This window comes from Mastigoproctus giganteus, chromosome 13 (genome assembly GCF_048544385.1).
Source record: "Mastigoproctus giganteus isolate SK-2022 chromosome 13, ASM4854438v1, whole genome shotgun sequence".
Classification (NCBI taxonomy): Eukaryota; Metazoa; Arthropoda; class Arachnida; order Uropygi; family Thelyphonidae; genus Mastigoproctus; species Mastigoproctus giganteus.
The window spans coordinates 35,706,423-35,730,240 of record NC_143587.1 but is presented as its reverse complement, the minus strand read 5'-3'; the positions used below and the strand labels follow the sequence as shown (position 1 = coordinate 35,730,240).

The 23,818-nt window shown below is 37.4% G+C and overlaps 1 protein-coding gene across 1 annotated transcript in view; it reads left to right on the top strand.

Annotated features, from left to right (window-relative positions):
- Window positions 1-23,818, top strand: part of LOC150075966 (disco-interacting protein 2-like) — a 579,017-nt gene that overhangs the window by 499,741 nt on the left and 55,458 nt on the right. Inside the window, exons 28-30 of the mRNA XM_090387840.1 lie at window positions 3,204-3,369; window positions 14,079-14,218; window positions 18,142-18,303. Coding sequence (XP_090243966.1) covers window positions 3,204-3,369; window positions 14,079-14,218; window positions 18,142-18,303 — 468 coding nt within the window. The remainder of the gene's footprint in view (window positions 1-3,203; window positions 3,370-14,078; window positions 14,219-18,141; window positions 18,304-23,818) is intronic.

The following is a 23,818-nucleotide window of genomic DNA, read 5'->3' as shown; positions in this document are numbered from 1 at the left end:
AAGGATGCAAAGAAAAACAGAAAAGAGTTCTTTACCTATGTAAACTCAGAGCCTCTGTAGCCAGGTGGGCAGGAGCAGCAGTGCGTAACACACGCTTCTTGATTAGACTGGGGTTCGAGCCCAAGCCCACCGGCCGACCGGGCTAGCCGAGTGGGTAAAGCACCTACCCGGCAACCTAAAGGTCGCGGGTTCGATTCCTGCCTCGGGCTTGGATCAAAGTACTGCAAAAACCTTGGGAGGTGCAATATGGCCACAGAAGCCGATGCGCCGACAACTACCAAATCAAAAAAAAAAAAAAAAAAAAACAACCATGCCCACCAAAAACGGAGGATGCAGAAAGGTCAGGGAATGACCACCGCATATGCCCGGAGCAATATGGCCTTAGTTGCTAATGCTCCTAAAAACCAAATAACAACAGCAGCAGCAACAACCTATGTAAATTCTAGAAGGAAAGGGATGAATAGGATTGGTCCACTGGATATTGATGGTTCAACAGTTGAGGATCCTGCTCAGGTGGCTAACAAACTAAACGAGAATTTGGATCTACATTCACACATGAGGAGTTATTCAGGAAGGAGAATGCCAGAGGTGAAGTAAACTCTGGCAGTGAGCTAGATGATTTTGTAATAACTGAGAGAAAAGTGGAGGAGAAATTGAGGATAAACATAAAAAAGGCACCTGGGCATCTATCCAGTTATATTAAAGGAGGCAGCAAAGGAAGTAAGCAAACCCTTAGCCATAATTATGAGAGCTTCTTTGGACCCAGGGGAGGTACCCATAGATTGGCGATTTGCAAATGTGACCCCAATTCACAATGGAGGATCAAAGGCGGACACAAGTAATTATAGAACTGTGAGTTTAACTTCTGTTCCAGGAAAATTAATGGATGCACTGGTTAAAGAAGCACAGCAGAATCATCTAGACAAGACGTCAGTTATAGCTTGGAGACAGCATGGTTTTGTTAAGGGAAAGTCTTGCCTGACCAATTTGATTGGATACTATGATGCAGTCACAAAAGAACTGGATGCAGGGAATAACTTTGATATTATATATTTGGATCTTAGAAAGACTTTTGATACTGTTGCTCATGGAAGACTGCTGCACAAATTGGAGCAGTGGCATTGGAGGAAAATTGCTGCTATGGATAAAGGGATGGTTGAGGGGTGGAAGACAGAGAGTGGTAATCAATGGACACTGCTCATCGTGGACTAATGTTATTAGTGGAGTCCCTCACGGTTCAGTGTTGGGTCCATTATTGTTTTCTATATTTATAAATGATGGTATATCGAGCTTAATGTCCATGTTTGCAGACGATACAAAGGTTGGCAGTGTTGTTAAGGACACTACTGACGCTATTCTGCTGCAACAGGATCTGGAAAGGTTGAGCAGATGGGCTGGGAGCTGGCAAATGAAGTTTAACATTGACAAATGTAAAGTACCACATATGGGAAACAGCAACCCCAGAGCAACATATCAACTCTGTGGTACTACACTGACAGTGGTAGAGAATGAAAAGGACCTGGGGGTAATTGTGCAGGCAGATATGAAGTTCTCTGAGCAGTGCAGACGGGCTGCAAGAGTATCTCATGATGTCTTGTCAATGTATATAGGAATTTTTCTAGCAGGGATAAGGAGGTGATTATTCCCTTGTATAAGGCAATGGTCAGGCCACACCTTGAGTACTGTATATAGGTCTGGGGGCCTCATTTCAAGAAGGATGTAGAGCTGCTGGAATGAGTACAGAGAAGGGCAACAAGATTAGTGAATGGAACAAAGGGTTGCTCTTATGAAGAAAGGCTTAAGTTTTGCACATTACGGTGTTTGGAGACTAGACACCAGTGAGGCGATCTGATAGAGGTGTATAAAGCCATGAACGGTTTGAGCATGCTCAATGCCGATGGGATCCTTCCTTTTGCTCAGAATAATCACCTGAGATGGCATAAATTCAAATTGAGGAAAGATAGATGTGCGGAAACTTGCCTTTAGCCAGTGGGTAGTTGGTTGGTGGAACAGACTTCCATCCCTTGTTGTGTAAGTTGATAGCCTAAATAAATTTAAGGCTTAGCTGGACAGGTATTTCAAATGAACGGAGGGGTGAAATGGGAGTGTTTTTTTTTTTTTTTTTTTGCTGATGCTGCATAAGCTTGCTTTCTTGCATCGTATGCTTCTACTAATGCTAATACATAGGGATGATTTTGGTGTTAATTAGCACAGTAGCCTTGGGAGGAGAATAATCTGTTAATGGGAAAACATGTTCAGTATATTAACCACTGATATCAAGTGCAATTGTGATTGACATTGCATATTGGCCGTCACTCTGGTCTAGAGTGTGAGCAGAGCTTCTGATGACAATAGATGCAATTTCTCTTTTTCAGTTTCCGCATAAAAAGCACTGCAAAAGATTGCTGAGGTCAGTTATCCATATAAAAAGTACTCACAAGATCAGGAGAACATGGGGAGGACCATAAATTACCTAAAACTCTCAGGGAAGAAATTCAAGGTAACATGATTGCCAAAATGCTTATTGAGGACATCCATAATTGTATGTGGTTGAGCTTCTTCCTTTTAGGAGGAGTGTTTCCTTGAACTGAATGCCAATGCAGAAATGCAGATGAAGTTTGCTTCAAGGACTTCCCACAAATGTTTAGATGTTGCTATTATCAGATAGGAAAATGGGACTAATGTCAATGACACATCACACCATACTATGCATTTTTGTGGATGTAATGGTTTCTCGATTAATATGTTGGAATTTCCTATGGCTCATGTGTAAATCCGCTGATAATACCTTTCTTATTGTATTTTTCAGCTTCTGTAGTAGCCAGCTTATTTCTGACATGCATGGATATTTTCTGTAAAAATCATGCTGCACTTGCAGTACGAGTACTTACCAGTAGAATAAATCGAGTACATATGTATGGTATCTTATCGAACAGCGATTCGAGAAGTTACCATTGTGTGCAAAAGATATTTATTTTGCTATTTTGTGTAGGTTGCTGTATTATAACATTGACATATTGAAACATATCTTGAATTAGAATAAAGAGAATTTATAAAATACCTTTGCAGCCTTAAGCACCTTGTTTTTTTTTTTGTTTTTCACAATTTATCCCCTAGCTATTAATATGGTAATTGGGATTGATGTTGACATTCAAGTGTTATAAATGATGTTCATTATACATTGATTTTATGATTTGTTTCAGGGTAATGTGTCAATGTCTCTCAGTTGTTCACAGTTGCATAAGAGGGCAGAAAGAGTTGGTTGTTTGCTTTTAGAAAAGGGAAAGCTAAATACAGGGGACCATGTGGCCTTGATCTATCCTCCAGGAATAGATCTTATCTGTGCCTTTTATGGTTGCCTATTTATTGGTAAGTATTTACCAAAAGTGGTTGCCTCTTTATTGGTAAGAGTTGTATTATCATTCCAGTGCTATATTTGGTTTTAGTCTGTTAGCCTTAATCTATTTACTTCTTGTGTTATGGTGGGCTTTTGTATAAAGTGAAGACTTATTCAAAAGCCCTTCATAACACAAGGTTTTTTTTTTAAATTGAAGTGTTAATTATATTGAGGTGAATCTCTCTGAAAAGCACAGGCATTACTGCAAAATTTAATTTTATATACAAGAAAACACATGAAATTATAGAAATAAAAAAAAAAAAAAAAATACCATTCCCTCCAAATGTCAGTCCAGTTGCTCCCTAAATTTATTCAACCTATCAACTTCCACAACGACAGATGGAAGTTTGTTCTAGCAATTAACCACCCGCTGGCTAAAGGCAAATTTCCGCACATCTATTCTACATCTGTCTTTTCTTAATTTGAATTTATGCCCCCTTAGGTTCGTAATCTGAACAAGTGGAAGAATCCCATCAGAATTAAGCGTGCTCAACCCATTCAAGGCCTTATACACCTCAATCAGATCACCGCGCAGGTGCCCAGTCTCCAGCCTCTGCAATTTGTAGAACTTAAGCCTCTCTTGGTAAGAGGATCCCTTCATCCCCCTCACCAATCGTGTTGCCCTTCTCTGTACACACTCAAACAAATCTACATCCTTCGTAAAATGAGGCCTCCAGACCTGTATGCAGTACTCAAGGCCTGCTAGCAAAATTCCTATATATCATTGACAAAAGCCCATGACCTGCCCTGGCAGCCTGTCTGCATTGCTCAGAAAACTTCATATCTGACTGCACAATTACTCCCAGGTCTTTTTCATTTTCTACCACCTTAAGTGTAGTACCACACAGTTGGTACTTTTCTCTCGGGTTACTTCTACCCATATGCAACATTTTGCATTTGTCAAGGTTAAACTTCAGTTGCCACTTCTTAGCCCATCTGCCCAAATTATCTAGATCCTGTTGCAGTAGCACACTGCCATTACTGTCATTAACAACCCTGCCAACCTTTGTATCATCTGCAAACTTCGACACTAAGCCTGATATACCTTCATCAATATCATTGATAAATATACAAAACAACAGTGGACCCAACACCGAACCCTGTGGGACTCCACTAATAACATTAGTCCACGAAGAGCAGCACCCATTGATTACCACCCTCTGTCTTCTCCCACTTAACCATCCTTTTATCCATTGTAGCAACTTACCCTTAATACCATTCTGCTCCAATTTGTACAATAGTCTTCCATGCGCAACAGTGTCAAAAGCTTTCCTGATATCAAAATTATTTTTTGCATCCAGTTCCTTTGTAACCAATAAGATTTGTCAGACAAGACATTTCCTTAACAAACACATGCTGTGTCTGAATTATTGCTGCAATCTTGTCTAGATGATCCTGCAATGCATCTTTAACCAGTGACTCCCTTATTTTACCCGGAACAGAAGTTAAACTAACTGGTCTGTAATTACTCATGTCACCCTTCGATCCCCCTTTGTGAATTTGGGATACATTTGCACATCTCCAGTCCGTGGGAACCTCCCCTGAGTCCAAGGATGCTCTCATAATTATGGCTAAGGGTTTGCTTAGTTGGTTTGCCGCCTCCTTTAATATAACTGGATAGATCCATCCACCCCAGATGCTTTTCTTATGTTTAACTTCAGTCATTTCTCCTCCACTTTGCTCTCAGTTATTACAAAATCATAAAGTACCCTGCTACAATTTGATAACCTTCTGCCATTTTCAAACCTTAATAATTCCTCATGTGTGAATGTAGATGCAAAATACTCATTCAGTTCATTTGCTATCTGAACAGGATCATCAAACAGTCGAACCATCAATGTTAAGTGCTGGGAATCATTGGGGTACAAGTAAACACATGGGTTGTGTTAGGGTAGCTAAGAAAAAGAACAGGTGCATGTATACTTGTGTGTACACCAATGCTAGGAGTTTAGTAAATAAATTTGATGAATTTGAGGTATTGCTCAAAACATCAAAGGCAGATATTGTGGGGATTTCAGAGACGTGGTGTCACACAGATATAAGAAATGCAGAACTGGAATTTGGGGAGTACAATGTCTACAGAAAGGATAGACAGGATAGGAAGGGAGGAGGGGTTATGCTATTAGTTAAAAAACACATAAAATCCAAGGAAGTGAAGCCAGTCGACATCGCTGGACAGTGCAGTGTCGAGTCAGTTTGGTGTGACATAAGCATTGGGAGATCAAAATTGAGAGTAGGAGTGTGCTATAGGCCTAATGACTCTGATGAGTATAATAAGAAACTGTTCGGAGAAATAGAGTGGGCCAGTAAATCAGAGAGTCTTATAATGGGGGATTTTAATTTCCCAGATATTGACTGGAATTTGGGGGCTGGTCACTCACACAGTAGCAAGGCTTTTGTGGATTTATTGGATGATTGTTTTCTACATCAGCATGTTCGGGAGGCAACTAGAGGGAGTAATACTCCTGATTTGATTATCAATAGTGATTCTTCATGCATTAAGAATCTGCAGATAAATGAACCACTTGGTGGCAGTGATCACAGTGTGCTGAAGTGGGAGTTACTCAAAGAGGTAACTACCATTAGGGGTAAAGGGAAGGGGTATTGCTTTCGTAAAGGCGACTACAATGGACTGAGACAGTATTTAAATTCTATACAGTGGGATCAACTGATGATATTGCCAACAGCAAATTCAAAATGGGAAGCATTCAAAGAACTTATCGTGGAAGCTACTAGGCTTTACATACCAACTAAGAAATATTGTTCAAGGTTTAGGCCTAAATGGTTGTCAGATGAACTAATGAGGCATATGGCAGAGAAGAAAAATGCATGGGATACATACAAATTAACACGTGACACGGATGCCTATGATAGATACAAGTTGATCTGTAACCAAGTTACAAAGGAGGTTAGGCAGGCGAAGGCAGATTACGAGAGATCCTTGGCAAGGGATGCGAAGAAAAACAGCAAAGAGTTCTTTACTTATGTAAACTCTAGAAGGAAGGGGATGAATCAGATTGGTCCACTTGAGATCGATGGGTCAACTGTTGATGACCCTGCTCGGGTAGCTAACAAACTAAATGAATATTTTGCATCGACATTCACACATGAGGAGTTATTCAGCGAGGGGAATGCCAGAGGTGTATTCAACTCTAGCAGTAAGCTAGAGAATCTTGTAATAACTGAGAGCAAAGTGGAGGAGAAATTGTTGAAGATAAACACAAGAAAGGCACCTGGGGTGGATGGGATCTATCCAGTTATATTAAAGGAGGCAGCAAAGGAGGTAAGCAAACCCTTAGCCATAATTATGAGAGCTTCCTTGGACTCAGGGGAGGTACCCATTGACTGGAGATGTGCAAATGTGACCCCAATTCACAAAGGGGGATCAAAGGCTGACACAAGTAATTATAGACCTGTGAGTTTAACTTCTGTTCCCGGAAAATTAATGGAGGCACTGGTGAAAGAAGCACTGCAGGATCATCTAGACAAGACTTCAGTTATAGCTAGGACACAGCATGGTTTTGTTAAGGGGAAGTCTTGCCTGACCAATTTGATTGGATACTATGATGCAGTCACAAAAGAACTGGATGCAGGGAATAACTTTGATATTATATACTTGGATCTTAGAAAGGCTTTTGATACTGTTGCACATGGAAGACTGCTGCACAAATTGGAGCAGTGTGGCATTGGAGGCAAGTTGCTGCTATGGATAAAGGGGTGGTTGAGGGGGAGAAGACAGAGAGTGGTAATCAATGGACACTGCTCATCGTGGACTAATGTTATTAGTGGAGTCCCTCAGGGTTCAGTATTGGGGCCTTTATTGTTTTCTGTATTTATAAATGATATTGATGATGGTATATCAGGCTTAATGTCCAAGTTTGCAGATGATACGAAGGTTGGCAGGGTTGTCAAGGACACTACTGACACTATGCTGCTGCAACAGGATTTGGAAAGGTTGAGCAGATGGGCTTTGAGGTGGCAAATGAAGTTTAACATTGACAAATGTAAAGTACTACATATGGGAAACAGCAACCCCAGAGCAACGTATCAACTCTGTGGTACTACACTGACAGTGGTAGAGAATGAAAGGGACCTGGGGGTGGTGGTGCAGGCAGATATGAAGTTCTCTGAGCAGTGCAGACGAGCTGCAAGAGTAGCTCATGGTGTATTGTCAATGATATATAGGAATTTTTCTAGCAGGGATAAGGAGGTGATTATTCCCTTGTATAAGGCAATGGTCAGGCCACACCTAGAGTACTGTATACAGGCCTGGAGGCCTCATTTCAGGAAGGATGTAGAGCTGCTGGAACGAGTACAGAGAAGGGCAACTAGATTGGTGAATGGGACAAAGGGGTTCTCTTACGAAGAAAGGCTTAAGTTTTGCAAATTACAGTGTCTGGAAACTAGGCACCAGCGGGGTGATCTGATAGAGGTGTACAAAGCCTTGAATGGTTTGAGCATGCTCAATGCTGATGGGATTCTTCCTCTAGCTCAGAAAAATCACCTGAGAGGGCATAAATTCAAATTGAGGAAAGACAGATGTAGGATAGATGTGCGGAAATTTGCCTTTAGCCAGCGGGTGGTTGGTGGGTGGAACAGACTTCCATCCCTTGTCGTGGAAGTTGATAGCCTAAATAAGTTTAAGGCTCAGCTGGACAGGTATTTCGAACGAACAGAGGGGTGAAGTGGAAGTGGTTATTTTTATTTATTTATGTTACTTTTTTTTTTTTTTTTTTTTTGGCTGATGCTGCATAAGCTTGCTTTCTTGCATCAAATGCCTCTACTAATGCTAATGCTAATGCTAATGCTAAAGTGGACCAATCAGATTCATCCCCTTCCTTTTAGAGTTTATATAAGTAAAGAAATCCTTGCTGTTTTTCTAGCATCTTTTGCCAAGGATTTCTCGTAATCTGCCTTCGCCTGCCTAACCTCCTTTGTGACCTGATTACAGACTATATAAAATCATAGTAGAGTGGAATAGAAAAAGGACCAACAGTTGACAGTTTTTATTTCAAATATAATTATTTTTGTTTACAGTGAATTATGTTGAAGCATTCTAGACACAAAGTGAGCTGATTTTCACAATCTTGTGGAAAGTCTGCCAGCAGGAATGGTACAAGATCAATTTGGCAGTTTTACAGCATGCTTTACTTCAATGGAAATTGCAATGGATTGATAAAAAATGTTTTAACATCTTTTGCCTTCTGGTCTGCTTCTTTCTTTCCTTCTTTTTCAGAAATTTTCTTGGAACACTCCCTGCAACATTTCCTAACTTTCCTTGCTTGACCTTCCATTTTACAAAAAGTGTGAATTCTACCAGGTGCCTTTGTTACTTTTGTAGTAGGTCTCACTATTCAATCAACTGTATATTATACTTTCTCGGAATTGAAGGATGGATAGACGATTATTAGTCCCAAATTTACTCTGTACCACCCATGCATTGACTAGCATGGTAACAAAGATGATCTCCATTGCAGTTTTTTTATACCAATTTACGGTTTTGCACAGACTACTATAATATGGCGCCATTTGGTCAGATGTATCCCCTCCCTTCTTTGCTTGATTGTAGCTGAAATAACATCCAGTTTCTTGATTTTTTTCTACCTTTCTATTGTTCTTTCCTGTCTCAATAATTTTACACTGATGAGATTTGCATGTTGTTAGCATCATTACTGGTATTTTATCGATCTTCATGATTTTCACTCCTTTGTTATTCTCAAGAGTGATTGTTTCCCCTGTTTCAGTTTTTTTCCATGTAATATTCCTTGGTATTCCTTTTCAATTGCTTCTTAGAGTCCCACAGAGAAAGGTTTTCTTTCCTAATAACTCTTGCCCTAGAGGGAAACTGGTGTAAAAATTATCCGATAAAGGACAAGTCCTTCATTAAGCAGATTAGCCATCAGTTTCATTGAGACGGCATGGGAATATCCTTTACCTTCCACTGAATCAGCCTTTCCGGTATAAATAGAGATTTCATGAGTATATCCCTCGGACAAACATAATTTATAAAATTTGATCCCATATTTATGAGATTTGTTAGGGATATACTGGTGAAAGAGTAGCCTTCCATGCCAAGGGATCAAACTTACGTCGATTACCATGTTTTTTCCTGGCTTTAACATGCTTTGAAAATTCCTATTGGCTTTATCTAATAAAATTCTGATTTTGTTGAGACGGTCTTGTCCATTGGAAGTTTCATTATCAGAGAAATTCCGATATTTCAGCAGATCTAGGAAACAATCTCTACTCATAGATTTCCTAATGAGATTATTCGAGTATAAATCTTTTTTTGAACAGTATAATCTTATATTTTGGACATGAACAATTCCCATTATCAATAATATTCCAAGAAATTTTTCCATTTCTGGTTCAGTTGTTGGTCTCCAATCAGCTTTCTTCTTTTTGGGTGTTCGTATATTACTAGCTGCTGATGACAAATGGTACTGTGCATTATCTGTTGGTTTCAGTTACCATCATCTGAAGAATATCGTCAGTTAGAGACAGTTTGTATATGTGGTAAGGTTGGTTCAAATCAGCATCAAAAAGGATTTCAGCATCTTTATTATATTCATTAATTGAAATTTTAGTTTTTCCTACCTCTTGCCAAATAAAATTTTCAGACTTAGATGCATTGGACATTACTTGAGAATTTGGGTCATTATTTTCATCACTGATTTCATGATATTCATCACTTTCATCAGATTCTTCTGAGGTTTGGATCTTATCATCACTATAATGGAATGTGTCTAAATCATCTAATTCTGACATGTTTTTGGATTCATCACTAAAGAAATATTGTGGCTTCTCTTTTGTCCACAAGTCCAACTCTGTTCTCGATGTCCGTGGAAAATTTTCATCATGTTTTTGGGCACCTTTTTTTTTTCAAAAGAGGTACATCTGAATCATCACTATCACTTATATTCACAAACATTCTTTGATTTTAGCTCGTTTTCCGTAAAAAGAGGAGGGATTCATTTCAAAACATTTTAGAAATAGGTATCTATAAATACACTAAACAAAAATTCAAAATATCTAATGTTTACCTCAATCTCTAGATTATAGGGATAAACGAAATGTTCTCCATACTTGCACATATTTGAAATGAAGTCAGTGTGGAGGCAATAACTATTGTCAGTCTCACAGAGTATGAATAAATTGGAAAACAATGCTCGTCACGGTACCAAGAAGTAATTTGAATGTGCGCATTGGCGACTCACTGGCATTTATCTCCATTCATTGACAATAATTAGCCCCACAGGGTGAGGCGGACCACTAGTGGGTCACTATCAAATTTTCACAAAAAAAACAAATGACAATCCGTTTTTCTTGCAAATACTGTGTTATTTGTCACTTAAATGAACCGAATTATGAAAAAACAGTCATCATTTGCGAAATAAAAGTCGTGAGTCTATCTGTCTCTTAGGCATTCGTGTTAAATAAATGCCCCAGTGGAAACGTGTTAAAATTGTAATTGTCTGAATAACGTAAGTATATGGCAGTATTTCTCACAGATTGCATCAGATAAGATTGACATGCGTAGGTGATGACATAATATATTGCATCAGCTGTTACTTTCAGCTATATAAGCATGCTCTGCAAGAGTTGCAGTCATTCCTTACTTGTGTCAGGATGGCAAGTTACGTGCAGTTGATGCCACGAAGAAAGAGTGCTATTATTGCTTTACATGAGGAAGGATGTTCTTCCCATCATTGCTTATAGTGCCTTGTAATCAGTTGACAGTGAGTAAATTTCTTTCCAAACTCAAAAATACTGGTTCTGCTGATAGGTAAAAAGGAACAGGACGCAAACAAGTCTCTACTCCAAAAGGGGACTGTGTTTTGAAGCGCTTAAGCCTTAAAAACCGTAAAGCTTCTTCGTCTGAGCTGGGCGCCTCCGTAGCCAGGTGGGCAGGAGCATCAGTGCATAGCACACATTTCTTGATTAGACCGGGGTTCGAGCCCGTTACCACCAAGTACGTAGGATGCGGGAATGTCAGGGAATGATCACCGCATATCCCCGGAGCAATATGGCCTTAGTTGCTAACGCTCCTAAAAACCAAATAACAAACAAACGAACATCGTCTGAGCTGAAAAGAGAATGGGAAGAACATACAGGAGTGGTAGCAAGTGCAGTAACAGTCAGAAGACGCCTCTTCAAAAATGGACTTGTAGCCTGTTGTCCTAAGAAGAAACCCCTCCTCACACAAAAAATGAAAAAGGCCCAATTAATTTGGTATAAGGAGCATGTCAAATGGACCCACCCCCGAGCAGCGGAAGTCAGTTATTTTCTTGGATGAGAAGAAATTCAGCCTGCATGGCTCTGATGGGAGGCAAACTTTTCACCGTAGATGTGGTGAGGAATACCATCCAGACTGTATGGTGTCTACAGTGAAATTCCCTACCAGCCAAATGATATGAAGATGCATTTCGTATTGCAGAGTAGGTCACCTGGAGTTTGTAAAAGGTTCCGTAAGTGCCAATTGATACCTGGATATATTGGAAGGCAAATTGCTGCCAACCATTAGAGACCATTTCAACCTGGCAAGTAACTGCATCTTTCAGGATGACTCTGCTCCTTGTCATCGGGCAAAAAGTGTAAGTAAGCACTTCTGTAGTTACTCTAGCTTCATTTCTTCATTAGGGGTTTGACAGTAATGTGTTTACATTTGTTACAAGTGAAAAAATTAGTTGGAAGAATAGTCCGTTACAACTCTTAGCTGGCCAAGAAACAGCCCGGACCTGAATCCTATAGAAAACTGTTGACATCGTGTGTGAATCTGTAGTTGCCAGAAAGAAACCAAAGACCCTTTGTGAACTTCAGGAAGCTATAATTTGTGTTTGGAACCACAAATTATCAGTTGATTATCTTCAGAATTTGATCTTGTCAATGCCTCGAAAGTGTGCTGCTGTCGTTAGGGCCAGAGGCAGTTCAACTAAATATTAGTTTGCACCTGGTAGACTTTTCATTTTGTTTTCCATTTAAAATGATAAACTGAAGCAAATTGAGGGCTTCTGATAACATTTCAGCCGTAATTGTTGTGTTTACCAAAACTGTTGTATAAAGGTTGCAAATGCTCATTTTGGAATATTTTTAGAGCACCTGTCAAATATTACTTAGCTTTGCCTTAACTATTAATAAATATCTTTTGTTTATATTTCTATTTGTAATGCTAGTCATTAATGTAACATACCATCGTTAAAAGGGTTAGAAATGTGAAATTCCTAGGTGATGCACTTTCTTTGAACACCAGTGTATTATGGATATTTATATTGAAATTTTTGATATCTATTTTGATCATTAAAATGTATATTAAAAATATTTTTAAATGCTGTTAATTTTTTGGAGCCCACCCAAAATTCCTTAATGGATTTAATCCCTCTGTTCTAGATGTATTGTTCAAAAGAAATTCGTGTCTTGTAATGAGAGAATATACCATCGGACTCTCTCCAAGTGTAGAATAGCACTCTACTGTTGGTTGATAGGCAATACAGCCAACCGGTAATCTAATCTATTATTGTTCTTGAAAGAGAACAGCATGATCTTGCTGCTCTCCTTTCTACAAAGATAGTCAGGGTTGACCCTGACCTAATTTTTATTTTATTTATTTATTTTTTATTTTTTATTTTTAAGAAGCCAAAGAAAGTATGATGAAATCATTGTCACAGTAGGTCACAGCAACATTACTCTCGCTTCTTATTGTGTAGTCATGCTCTCAGCATCTGTACAGTAGAAAAATTTAAAATGGCATTGATTTCTGTCATTCTGACTATGGAACAGCACTATTATCAAATTTTTAATGAAAGAGAATGTGAAATCTGTTCTGTGTAGATATATACAAAATATTATATATGGGTAATAATCTAATAGGCAACCTGTGAAGAAGTACCCTATCCCATAAAAGTGTATGACCAATGTAACAAGTTTTCAGAAGGTTGCAAAGCAATCTTCAACTGATTGCATGCATGTATTCAACTGACCACTGTCCTTTCTGCAAATATTTATTGTGTCATGGAACTGATTTTGGAAAACAGGAGCACTACATTTCATGGTATTGCTTCCAAACTGTGTATTAGTGTTGAAAGTGTTGAACACTGCTATTTCTATACCAAAACTGTGCTATGGGTAATAGCATACTTTAAAGAAATAGCAACATATTTTTCCAGTGGAGCATTGCATTTCTTTTAGAATAATGTAATACCTGGCAACTTGCAAAGAAGTACCTCCACAATATGAGATCAATGTATTATGTAGCAGATATAGTTTGCATATTGTTATATACAGTAATACTCTACCTATACCATAAACAGTGTTTAAAGGCCCATCTTAATTAGTAACAAGTGAACCAGTCTGATATGTTTCATCACATATGTGTATATTCTCAGTGATTCTCATTGCAGAAACAGATTTGTACATTTGAGCTTTTAGTTAAAAGTTAATACATCCTCATATTGCAGTTGATTTCTTATTAACATTTAAAATTCTGGAATAAATCTTAAAATATTGATAGGATATAAAGTGTTGCTTTCTGTTGGAGTTTTAATTTGTCTCTTGTTTTTTGTTTTTTTTTTTATTATTATTATTAAAAAGACAACTTAGAAATTTTAATCAAAAGTTTTTAAATCAGATATCCATTTCAATTTACTGAATCATTTATAAAATTCTAACAACTGTATGTTTACAGGTGTTGTTCCAGTTACCATCCGCCCTCCCCATCCTCAAAATTTACAAACAACATTACCAACTGTTAGAATGATTGTTGATGTTAGCAAGTCAGTACTCATACTCTCTACTGCTCCAGTTATTAAGCTTCTGAAATCAAAAGTGAGTTATTAAAATTTAGATGTTTTCATTTCAGTAGAGGAACTTATCTGATATTTTTTTAAATTTTTTTATTACTTGGAGGTTCCTAGTAAATTGTCTGGTTTTCTGATTTTTCAACGATGTTATTTATCATTTATATTTTTTCAAATAATATAAATTGATAATTTATTACTGATACAAAGTTGAATTGGTATTTTTATAGTGTTGTATAATCTGAAAAAACAGGGATTGTTGCATATTAAAATAAATATGTGAAAAATTTATATGCATATTTTATGCATATCGAAATATATACACGAACTCCAGTACGACCACAAGGTCAGTGGAGTTTACAATAAATCATCAGTACAAACATTAATCATATTTAGCAGTCATGGACTTGAACCCCGGTCCACTCAAATGTGGACCGGGGTTCAAGAACATGTGTTCTGCACTCACGCTCCTGACCACTTGGCTATATCAGTTCTCATTCTGGAATTTTTGCTTTCCTCTAGTATGATGCCTGTTATTATGTATTAATTATTAATGACTGAAAATGATGATTGTTAAGAATGTCAGATGTTTCAGCCCAGAATGTGATAGTAAAAACCTGTTTCATTTGCAGTATTTGCTTTCAATTTATTAAGTGCTGTCTGTCATGGGTGCCAAGCAATTTTTAGTAAACAATGCTTCAAAGATTGTTGGTTGGTGTAGTTTTTTGTAGCTAAGGATAGGATACAAAAAACTACACCAACCAACAATAGCAATATCAAAAAATACGTTATTTCTGTCCCATACGTTGAACAGTGGCACAAGCAGCTTAACAGATTCTTTAAACATACCGAATTTAAAATTGTGGCCAGGCCAATACAGAAATTACACACTATACTGCTCAGTTTTTTCAAAGAACAATTGCTCAGTTCTTTCCTTGTTCACAACACAAATAAATAACCTGATATACAACTTTCTTGTGGCGATTGCAACTTGTCTTATCAAGGTTCAATGTGGTTTCCTCTGAATATTCGTGTTAATCAACACACGGCCTCAGTTCCTGCTTCTCATTCAGCAGTATCAGAATTAGCCTTTCATGCCATTAACGAAAAACATACTTTTTTATTTAATGAGGCCAAAATACTTAGTGTCCAACATAATTATACGAGACTATTAATTGCAGAAACTGTTGAAATGAAATTACATGAGAATTCTGTTAATGTTTGCCGTCCATATCTAATCTCCAATTCGTGGTCTTTATGTGCATGAGCGAAGACAAATAATCCCTATTTAAGTTTTGTGCTCACCCCTATTCAGTAATTTTCATTCCTGTGATCACAACATATGGTCAAAAAGCGTTGTCAGCTTCAGGAAGGAAAATCATTTTGCAATTTTTCTGTTAAATTCTTTTAATTAATTTTTAATTTTTAATTGAGTTAAATTGATTTTCAATTATGTTCAATTGATTTTTAAGTATTTTTTATTGTAATGTAAGGTTTTCGATTTTTTAATTGTTTTCGTTTTAATTTCTGGAGAGTCATACAGAAGTGTTCTATGTATACATATTCTCACGACCTGTACTGTACCTAGAAAAAACATATTGAAATAAGTTTGGCTAAAATGGCTTCTGACATTGATCCAGACATTGAAAGAAGCTTGCTTTCAAAAGGAAATTAGATGACCAGATTGTCATTATCTATTACAGATTTGTTTTAGAAAGAGAGGGAGAGCAAGCTAGACAACCAACTTTACATTCATTCTTTAAAAAAAAAAAAAAATTGGCCAAATACCAGAAGGTTCCTTCCCCTCCTCCAGTTGAAAAATTAGCCAACAAAATCAAAGGTATATTGCTCATGTGTATGTTTTATTTCAATAATTTTTTTTTTTAATAACCTTTGAGATTTAATATGCTATTTGCCAATCATAGCATAATATGCTTTTATGAAAGTAAGCTTGAAAATGGAGTAAGTACGGACAACTTAGTTTTTACGGAACGTATTCCTGAGAGGTTTTTTATTATTATTATTATTATTATGAAAATCTGTTTATTTTAACATAAGGTTTTACCCCTACACATCCTGAAGGCAAGTAGAGGATGATACAAATTAAAATGCATCTATCTATGTGTGATTCACACATGCATTCAAATTTAAATTAACATAGGCTCATGATAACATTTATACTCGTTTACAGGTGATGCACTTATATATACAAATGTATTAAGATACTTAGTTACAGATGACATGAAAACGTGTATAATTATTTACAGATTGATCAATAGTTATGATTATCACGAGGATAATTTCTATACTTATTTATAGCTTATATATTTACAAATTCAGGTTAAGATCACATATACAGCTTTACAGGAAAACTATGTGGCATATTCTCCAACAGAGATCATTATTTCTGAAGATGCAATGAGTGCTTTGGAATGCCTATATCACTGGAAGTTTCCCAGGACTATGCTATATTTTTATGATAAACTAGCCACCCCAGTTACTTTGCTTGGGTCTGACATTGGACTTTGTTACTATGTTATACATCAGTGAATTAATAAGCATTTTTGAGTGTGTGTGTTTCTTGTAGCTTGTGGATATTTGCAGCTGCAGTGGAGAATTGAACTTGAGATTGTGAACAATCATCCAGTTAACTGGTTGATCCACCTCAGGACCAGTATCAGACCTGTAGTATCTGATGAGCTGTGCTTGTGGAACTGCAGACCAAATAACAGAAGCATAAAGTGGGATTGGAAAGAGACATCTTTGGAAACTCTTACACTAGGTTGCTGCCTATTTGGATATCGGTTGGGGTTGTTTTTTTTTTTTTTTTTTTTGTCACTGTTAGTTGGGCTGATTTTATTGGCCCTAGTCTAATTGATGTTAAATTATTTTAAATCATTTGGCGATTTGCCCTCTTCTGCATAAATCTTTTGAGACTATGAAAAACTTCATTATCTGTTAAGAGATAGAGTTGAAGTTCAGAGATGGGGCCAAAAAAAGTTCTAGTGCTGCCACAAATAGGGTCACCCACAGTACCCCTCCCTGATGTACCCCGCTGCTGATTGTGCACAATGTTTGAAGATTTTTATAGGTGACTAACAGATGCCTAGGCTTAATGACTGACTGCCTCGATTGCATACAATAATTTCCCATAAAGTTTTCTCACAGTATGTGTTATAGCAAGTAATGTCATTCTATGCCTAGCTATGCTTTCCTGCTGAATTTGCAGCAAGGCATCAAGCAAATTGGTGGTCATGGATATGCCTTCAACTACTGTGCACAGCAGGGGACCTGTGACAGAAGACGTGGTGGAAAAGATCAGACTGTACATGAAAATGTGCCTGCTATAGCACATATTTCTATTACATGCTGTGTGGTTTTTTTTTTTTTTTTTTTAATGTATGTCACATGTTATGGTAAGATGGTAAGATGAGCTGTATCTTATTTATACTTTATTATGAAAACTTAAATAAATTTTTGGGTAAGGGGACAGTTAAATCATTATTTGATTATATTATATAATGATTTTTGTATTTTATGCATTTTGATTTACAAGATGTGGTTACAGTTAAACTACTGAACTATTAATTCTTCTCATTTGAGAAGGAATAAAATATTTATTGAATGTCATGTTGTCAACCAGGCTAGCCAGGTGGGTAAAGTGCCTGCCTGGCAACCCAAAGGTTGTGGGTTCGAATCCCACCTCGGGCTTGGATCAGAGTAAAACGCAAAAACTTTGGGAGGTGCATTATGGCCCCAGAAGCCGATGTGCCAACAACTAACAAAAAAAAAAAAAAAAAAAAAAAATGTTGTGTTCTTGTTCTTCCAATTTTTGTTCAGTGGTATGATTGGACTCCCCATATGAAATTCACACTGTGGACATAAAGTATTAAAATATAAATATAAATATTAGTAGTTTGTGGTTGTGTTCATTTTGAATTAATTTTTTAGGAAGCAGGAAATGTAGTTGATATTAAATCTTGGCCTACTACTCTTGATACTGATGACCTACCTAAGAAAAAACTAGCTAGTATATACAGAGCTCCTACACCAGAGATGATAGCCTATTTAGACTTTAGCGTTAGTACCACAGGAATGCTAGCTGGAATAAAGGTAAGTAGTTTGTAATTTTCTTTCAAACTTCTCTTAACTTAGGACATAAAATATTATTTATTTAAAATTTATTTATGAAGCAGTCATTTATTTAAAATTTTCTCTTCTTAACTCATTAGTGTTATCATAGTTATTTAAATATTGGTAAATATTGTGACCACATGTTCTGATCAGTTCATTTATGTTATAATATAAATAGCACTAAGTGGCTTAGTGCTATTTATATTATTGAAATAGAAATAATTATTTCTATTTCAATACAATTGAAGTCAGTTAGTCCTGTGTTTCTGTAATTCATTATATGTGAATGAAATATTTATTGTTTGAGAACAGAAAATTCCCAGAAAGGGGTTAAGCAAACTTCATCAGTTGTCTCAATGTGTAGAATTAAAAACTGTCTGAGACCACAGTAGTTTCAATTTTCAAAAGCCTTTCCCTTTGCCCTTGAAAGGAGTTACATCTTTAAGTAAATCCCACATCAATACACTATGATCACTGCCATCTAGTTGGTCTTTTGTATGCAGATTCTTAATTATAAATCAACAGGGATTACCTTTATTTTAGATATAGGAAGCTTCTTTTCCAACTCTCCTAGTCCAACTCGCTAATAATTCTTGAGGATGGAGATATCTATTTTGTAAACCAGGTGGGACATCTTCCCCCCTGTCAGAACCGTAGCGTTCAGACCGTGCGGTCTCAACAATGAGCGCTCAAGACTGCTGTCTTCAAACATCATACTTCTGGCAGCAAGGAAACCATTACTTGGATTGGCATAAAATTAGATTTTTGAGTTCTAAACTGTTTAATAAATATGGACCGATTATTTCTTTTGGTTCTATAGCTGGACTTTAGAGTTAAATTTAGGTGTCTAATAAAATTGGATATGGGGGGGGGGTTATTCTCTACATTCCTTAAGTCGGACTAGTCCGACTTAAGTCCGAATTATTAGCGAGTTGGACTAGGAGAGTTGGAAAAGAAGCTTCCTATCTCTAAAATAAAGGTAATCCCTGTTGATTTATAATATAATAGAATATAGGAATTATCGAGCACTTAATAGCTCTCAATTATCAAATCTAGCAGATTCTTAATGCCTGATTATTAATGCCAGTTGATAATCAGATCAAGAATATTGCTTTCTCTTGTTGCATCTCTAACATGCTAGTGTAGGAAACAATCATTCAACCCACAAGTTTAAGTGTCTGAAAAGTTAAAATCCCCCATTATAAGACATTCTGAGTTACTGGCCCAATCTGTATGTCTGTTAACAGGCCTATAACACACTCCAGTCTCATCTTTGTTTTCCCTGTGCTTATTTCACACCAGACTGGCTCCATATATGGCTACCCTCGTAGGTAGTAGAGTTGGTATGATCACCATCTCCCCATACTTGCTGGAAAATACCTGAGTTAAAATCCTGTCGATGATGTGAGGAACTTTTACAGGGCCTTTTCACAATATGGCAGAGTTAGTCAGTCTCTGGTGAGGGTAGCACAGTTTTTCTCCCGGAAACTCAGGTTTTTCTTGCAGTAAACAGCAAATCAATCACAGACCACACACATTTACACACATAATGTATGTATGGGGCAGTATGGTGTAAGTTGCTGATGTGCCTAAAACCCTACAACAACCAACTCCATATTGCACTTCACAACCATGTAAACTGGATGCACAGCCTTAGATTTTATGTGCTTTTAAACTAAGTGGATAACTCCTCTCCCCTGTTCTGTCTTGTCTGTTCTTTCTGCACACATTTTACTTCCTATTGAAATTCTGCATCCCTCATACCTGAGTGATATCATGTCTCTACTATTCCTACAATGTCTGCATTTGATGACTTGCTTCAAAATCATTAAATTTATTTACTGTGCCCATAGCATTGGGGTACATGCAAGTATACATGCACCTCTTTTTACTTTTATTAATAACTCTGACAAGACCCATGTATTTCCTGTTCCACAAAGAACTTCAGTAGGCTTTGAAACCCCCTAAAAACCTCATTTTCCAAGCTGCTACATGTTCCAGTCAAAGCACTGCAAGAATCACCAACACCCTCTGCCTGCAGTTGCTGTTAATCTATTAGTCAGTGTACCCTAGCTAGCAGTTTTCTGACCCGCACAATACTATATCAATAACATCAGCAAATAATCTTGCTCCTCTTCTGTTTAGGTATATTCCATTCCTCTAAAAAAAAACAATCTCTTCCTTTAACAAATGCAGACCACAGTGAGAAAAACTCTACCCTTTGAGCCTTGCACAGTCTTGCCAGAGCTGGATTGATTATAAAGGGTCTTATCATATGCCCCCTGCTATTATGTCTGGTCAACATTGCAGACACTTTTTCTCAACATTGCTCTATGCACATTAATTAAATTCTCAGATAACCTGCTTTTAATATCATTAGTACCAATAAGTACAACAACACCACCTTTTTAGCCCTTAAAAGATGATAGCTGCTCTGCAGTGTCATCGACTTAGGCCCCAGCAGGCTTACCCTGGTCCTATTCCACCTCTCCTTTTTGCACAATATCTTACCTGCTTCCCAGACAATTGAGTCATCGATTATATCTACTTGTTTGGCTGTTTGGAGATAATAAAGCACTCAAACCTATGTTGGTATAATTATATTTATTTCTGAATTGGAAATTTGTACATAACAGTATCAAACATTTCGTGGTATTTTCTTACCACTTCTTCAGTGATACCTATCTTTGCAATATTAGTGTCACAAAAGGTCACCTTTGGTCACAAGAACTTGTGACCAAAGGAATACCTGTGACTAGGGCTAGGAAAACTGTCTATTGAACACAATTTAATATGTTAATTAAGTAAAAGACAGTAAAATTTTTCAAAAAACTTATCAATTTCCAGGAGCTCAAAATTATTTGACTGCATCTTGAACCAATTCATATTTTGTTAAAGCTTGTTTGGCGCCTCCATAGCCAGGTGGGAAGGAGCAGCAGTGCATAGCACATGCTTCTTGATTAGACTGGGGTTCGAGCCCGTCACCACCAAATATGGAGGATGCAGAAAGGTTAAGGAATGACCACTGCATATCCTGGAGCAATATGGCCTTAGTTGCTAATGCTCCTAAAAACCAAATAACAAACTAACAAACAAACGTTAAAGCTTGTTGAATAATTTGTTAATAGACTAGTAATAAAAAGGTTAATTTTCTCAAAAGCCATACATTATAAAAATGTAGGATCATTATCACGTTCAGCACTACAAAATACATATGGATAACATTTTATTATCAGAAAAAAAAACAAAAAAAGTATAAATTTGTTGGCCAGTGTACAGTCAAAACTATGGCGGTCTTGTCTGAGCAGAAGCTGCAGAGAGGAAGTTGTTCTCACTCACTTAATTTTGCATAGAACATAGTCATCTTATACACTTTTGTTTTTCTTCAGGACTGATGAATTTCCTGTATGTGAGTCCTGTGATACCATTCTAACCATCATGTGTATTTTTATTGACTGTCCATATTTATTATTATTTATTATCAGCTTCAACCACCTGACTGAGCCTTACACTCGGATTTTATCAGGCAGCAACAATATCTGACATTTTAAAATCTCTAAAATCCATAAACTGGTGTCAGTATATATATATATATATTAATTATACCAACATATCAACACATTTCACTTTATTTAGACTTCTGTCATTCTGATATGGTAAATCCTAGTATTTAACAGTTCTCGTGGTAAAAACTTGTTTGGTAATCACATTTGCAAATTCTTTTCCATTATGACAGAAGTACAGTATATTAGTGCTCTGAATATAGTAAATATCTTTCCCAATTATCATTGCTTGCTGATTATCACTTTAATGAATTTTAAACAAGCGCATAGGGAGGACTATTCTCTATTCCCAAAAGATCATTAATAACAGTGTGTGAAAAGGAAAGCAATGATAATTTCCTTGTTCATTCACTTTTCCAATTTTTAAACAATGGGAGGAGGATATATCTACTGCCTCTGCACGGTTGTTGTCTGTGTTACATACTCATTATATTCTGAACATTGGGAATACGTTACCCAGACAACCTCTCAGAGCTAGCAGCTATATCCCTCCCCCAACATGCTCTTATTTAAAAATCAGAAAAGTGAATAAACCACCGATGTGAAAATCTTTTTAATATTTCAGACTTTTACCAATGCAAATCAGTAAATCCTAGAATTAATGGATTTCAGGCTTTTACAGTAACATACACTGAGTGATCACTGAATTATTATGACCACCTACCTAATACTTCGTAGATCCTCCTTTTCAGTACGGCAGCTATCCGATGTGGCATTGATTCAAAAAGATGTCGGAAGTGTTCGGGAGGTATGGCCAACCACATGTGTAATGCAGTCAGCAATGCAGGTATGGAGGTGATTGGTGTAGCCAGATGCCTGATATGCCTTTCCATAGTGTCCCACAAGTGCTCTATGGGATTGATATCAGAAGAGTTCCTCAAGCCATTCCTGCTCAACAAGTGCCCAATGGCTCAGCACATTGTCATCTTGGAAGACATCATCGCCATTCTGGAAAAAGTACAACATAGTGGTGTGTACATAGTTAGCAAGCAGTTGACGATAGCTGAGACCACTGATACATTGTTCCACATGCACCAGGGGTCCAAGTTCCTGCCAGTGAAACATGCTTCACACCATACAACTGCCTCCACCGGCCTGCACTTTTGATACCATGCATGATGGATGAAGAGCCTCATGTTGTTTATGCCAAATCCATACACGACCATCCACGGTGTGGGGTAAATAACGCGACTCATCCGACCAGTACACCTTCTTCCAGTGTTCTAATGTCCAACTTGCATGCTCTTTGCACCAGGTGAGTCTTTTATGCTGATGAACCTTGGTTAGGAGAGGATGCCATAGGGGTCATCTGCTGGTATAGCCGATACACGTGAGTGTCCAACGCATGGTCATGGCAGATATTGTTCCAGTTTGGCCCATGTTGTATTGGGTAGTCAACTCTTCAACGGTGCTATGCCTGTACGAATCGTCAGACCCAGCGCTCACCTCTAACTTCAACCTTTCGCTGACCTTTGTAGTTTTGCCGTCATGTTATTGTTTGACCATTTTGACACTAGTCCTGGTACACATTAACTACTGCGGCTCTTGAACCACCACAATCTGTCCTTTATCAAAGTCCAATAAATCCTTCCTTTTACCCATCGTGCTTGGAATTTTACTGCCTACTGAACCACTGGCACTTTATGCTATGTAGGTCGAGTAACTGCACACTCTCGTACCTCACGTTGTCAACAGGTCTCATTCAGTTTTCATAGGGGTGGCCATAATTCAGTGATCACTCAGTGTGTGTAAAACAGTTTTGTTATTTTTCTTTTTTTGTTATATTTGTAAATATATAAATTGGAAATTTACCTTTTGTTTTTTTGTGTGTTCTTGAATACTTACATTTTAGATTGTTGATGTACTTTGCCCTTGAATTGGAGCATTGTTGCCATAGTTGTCAGTGTGGCATTAAAAATGGAAAGTATAAA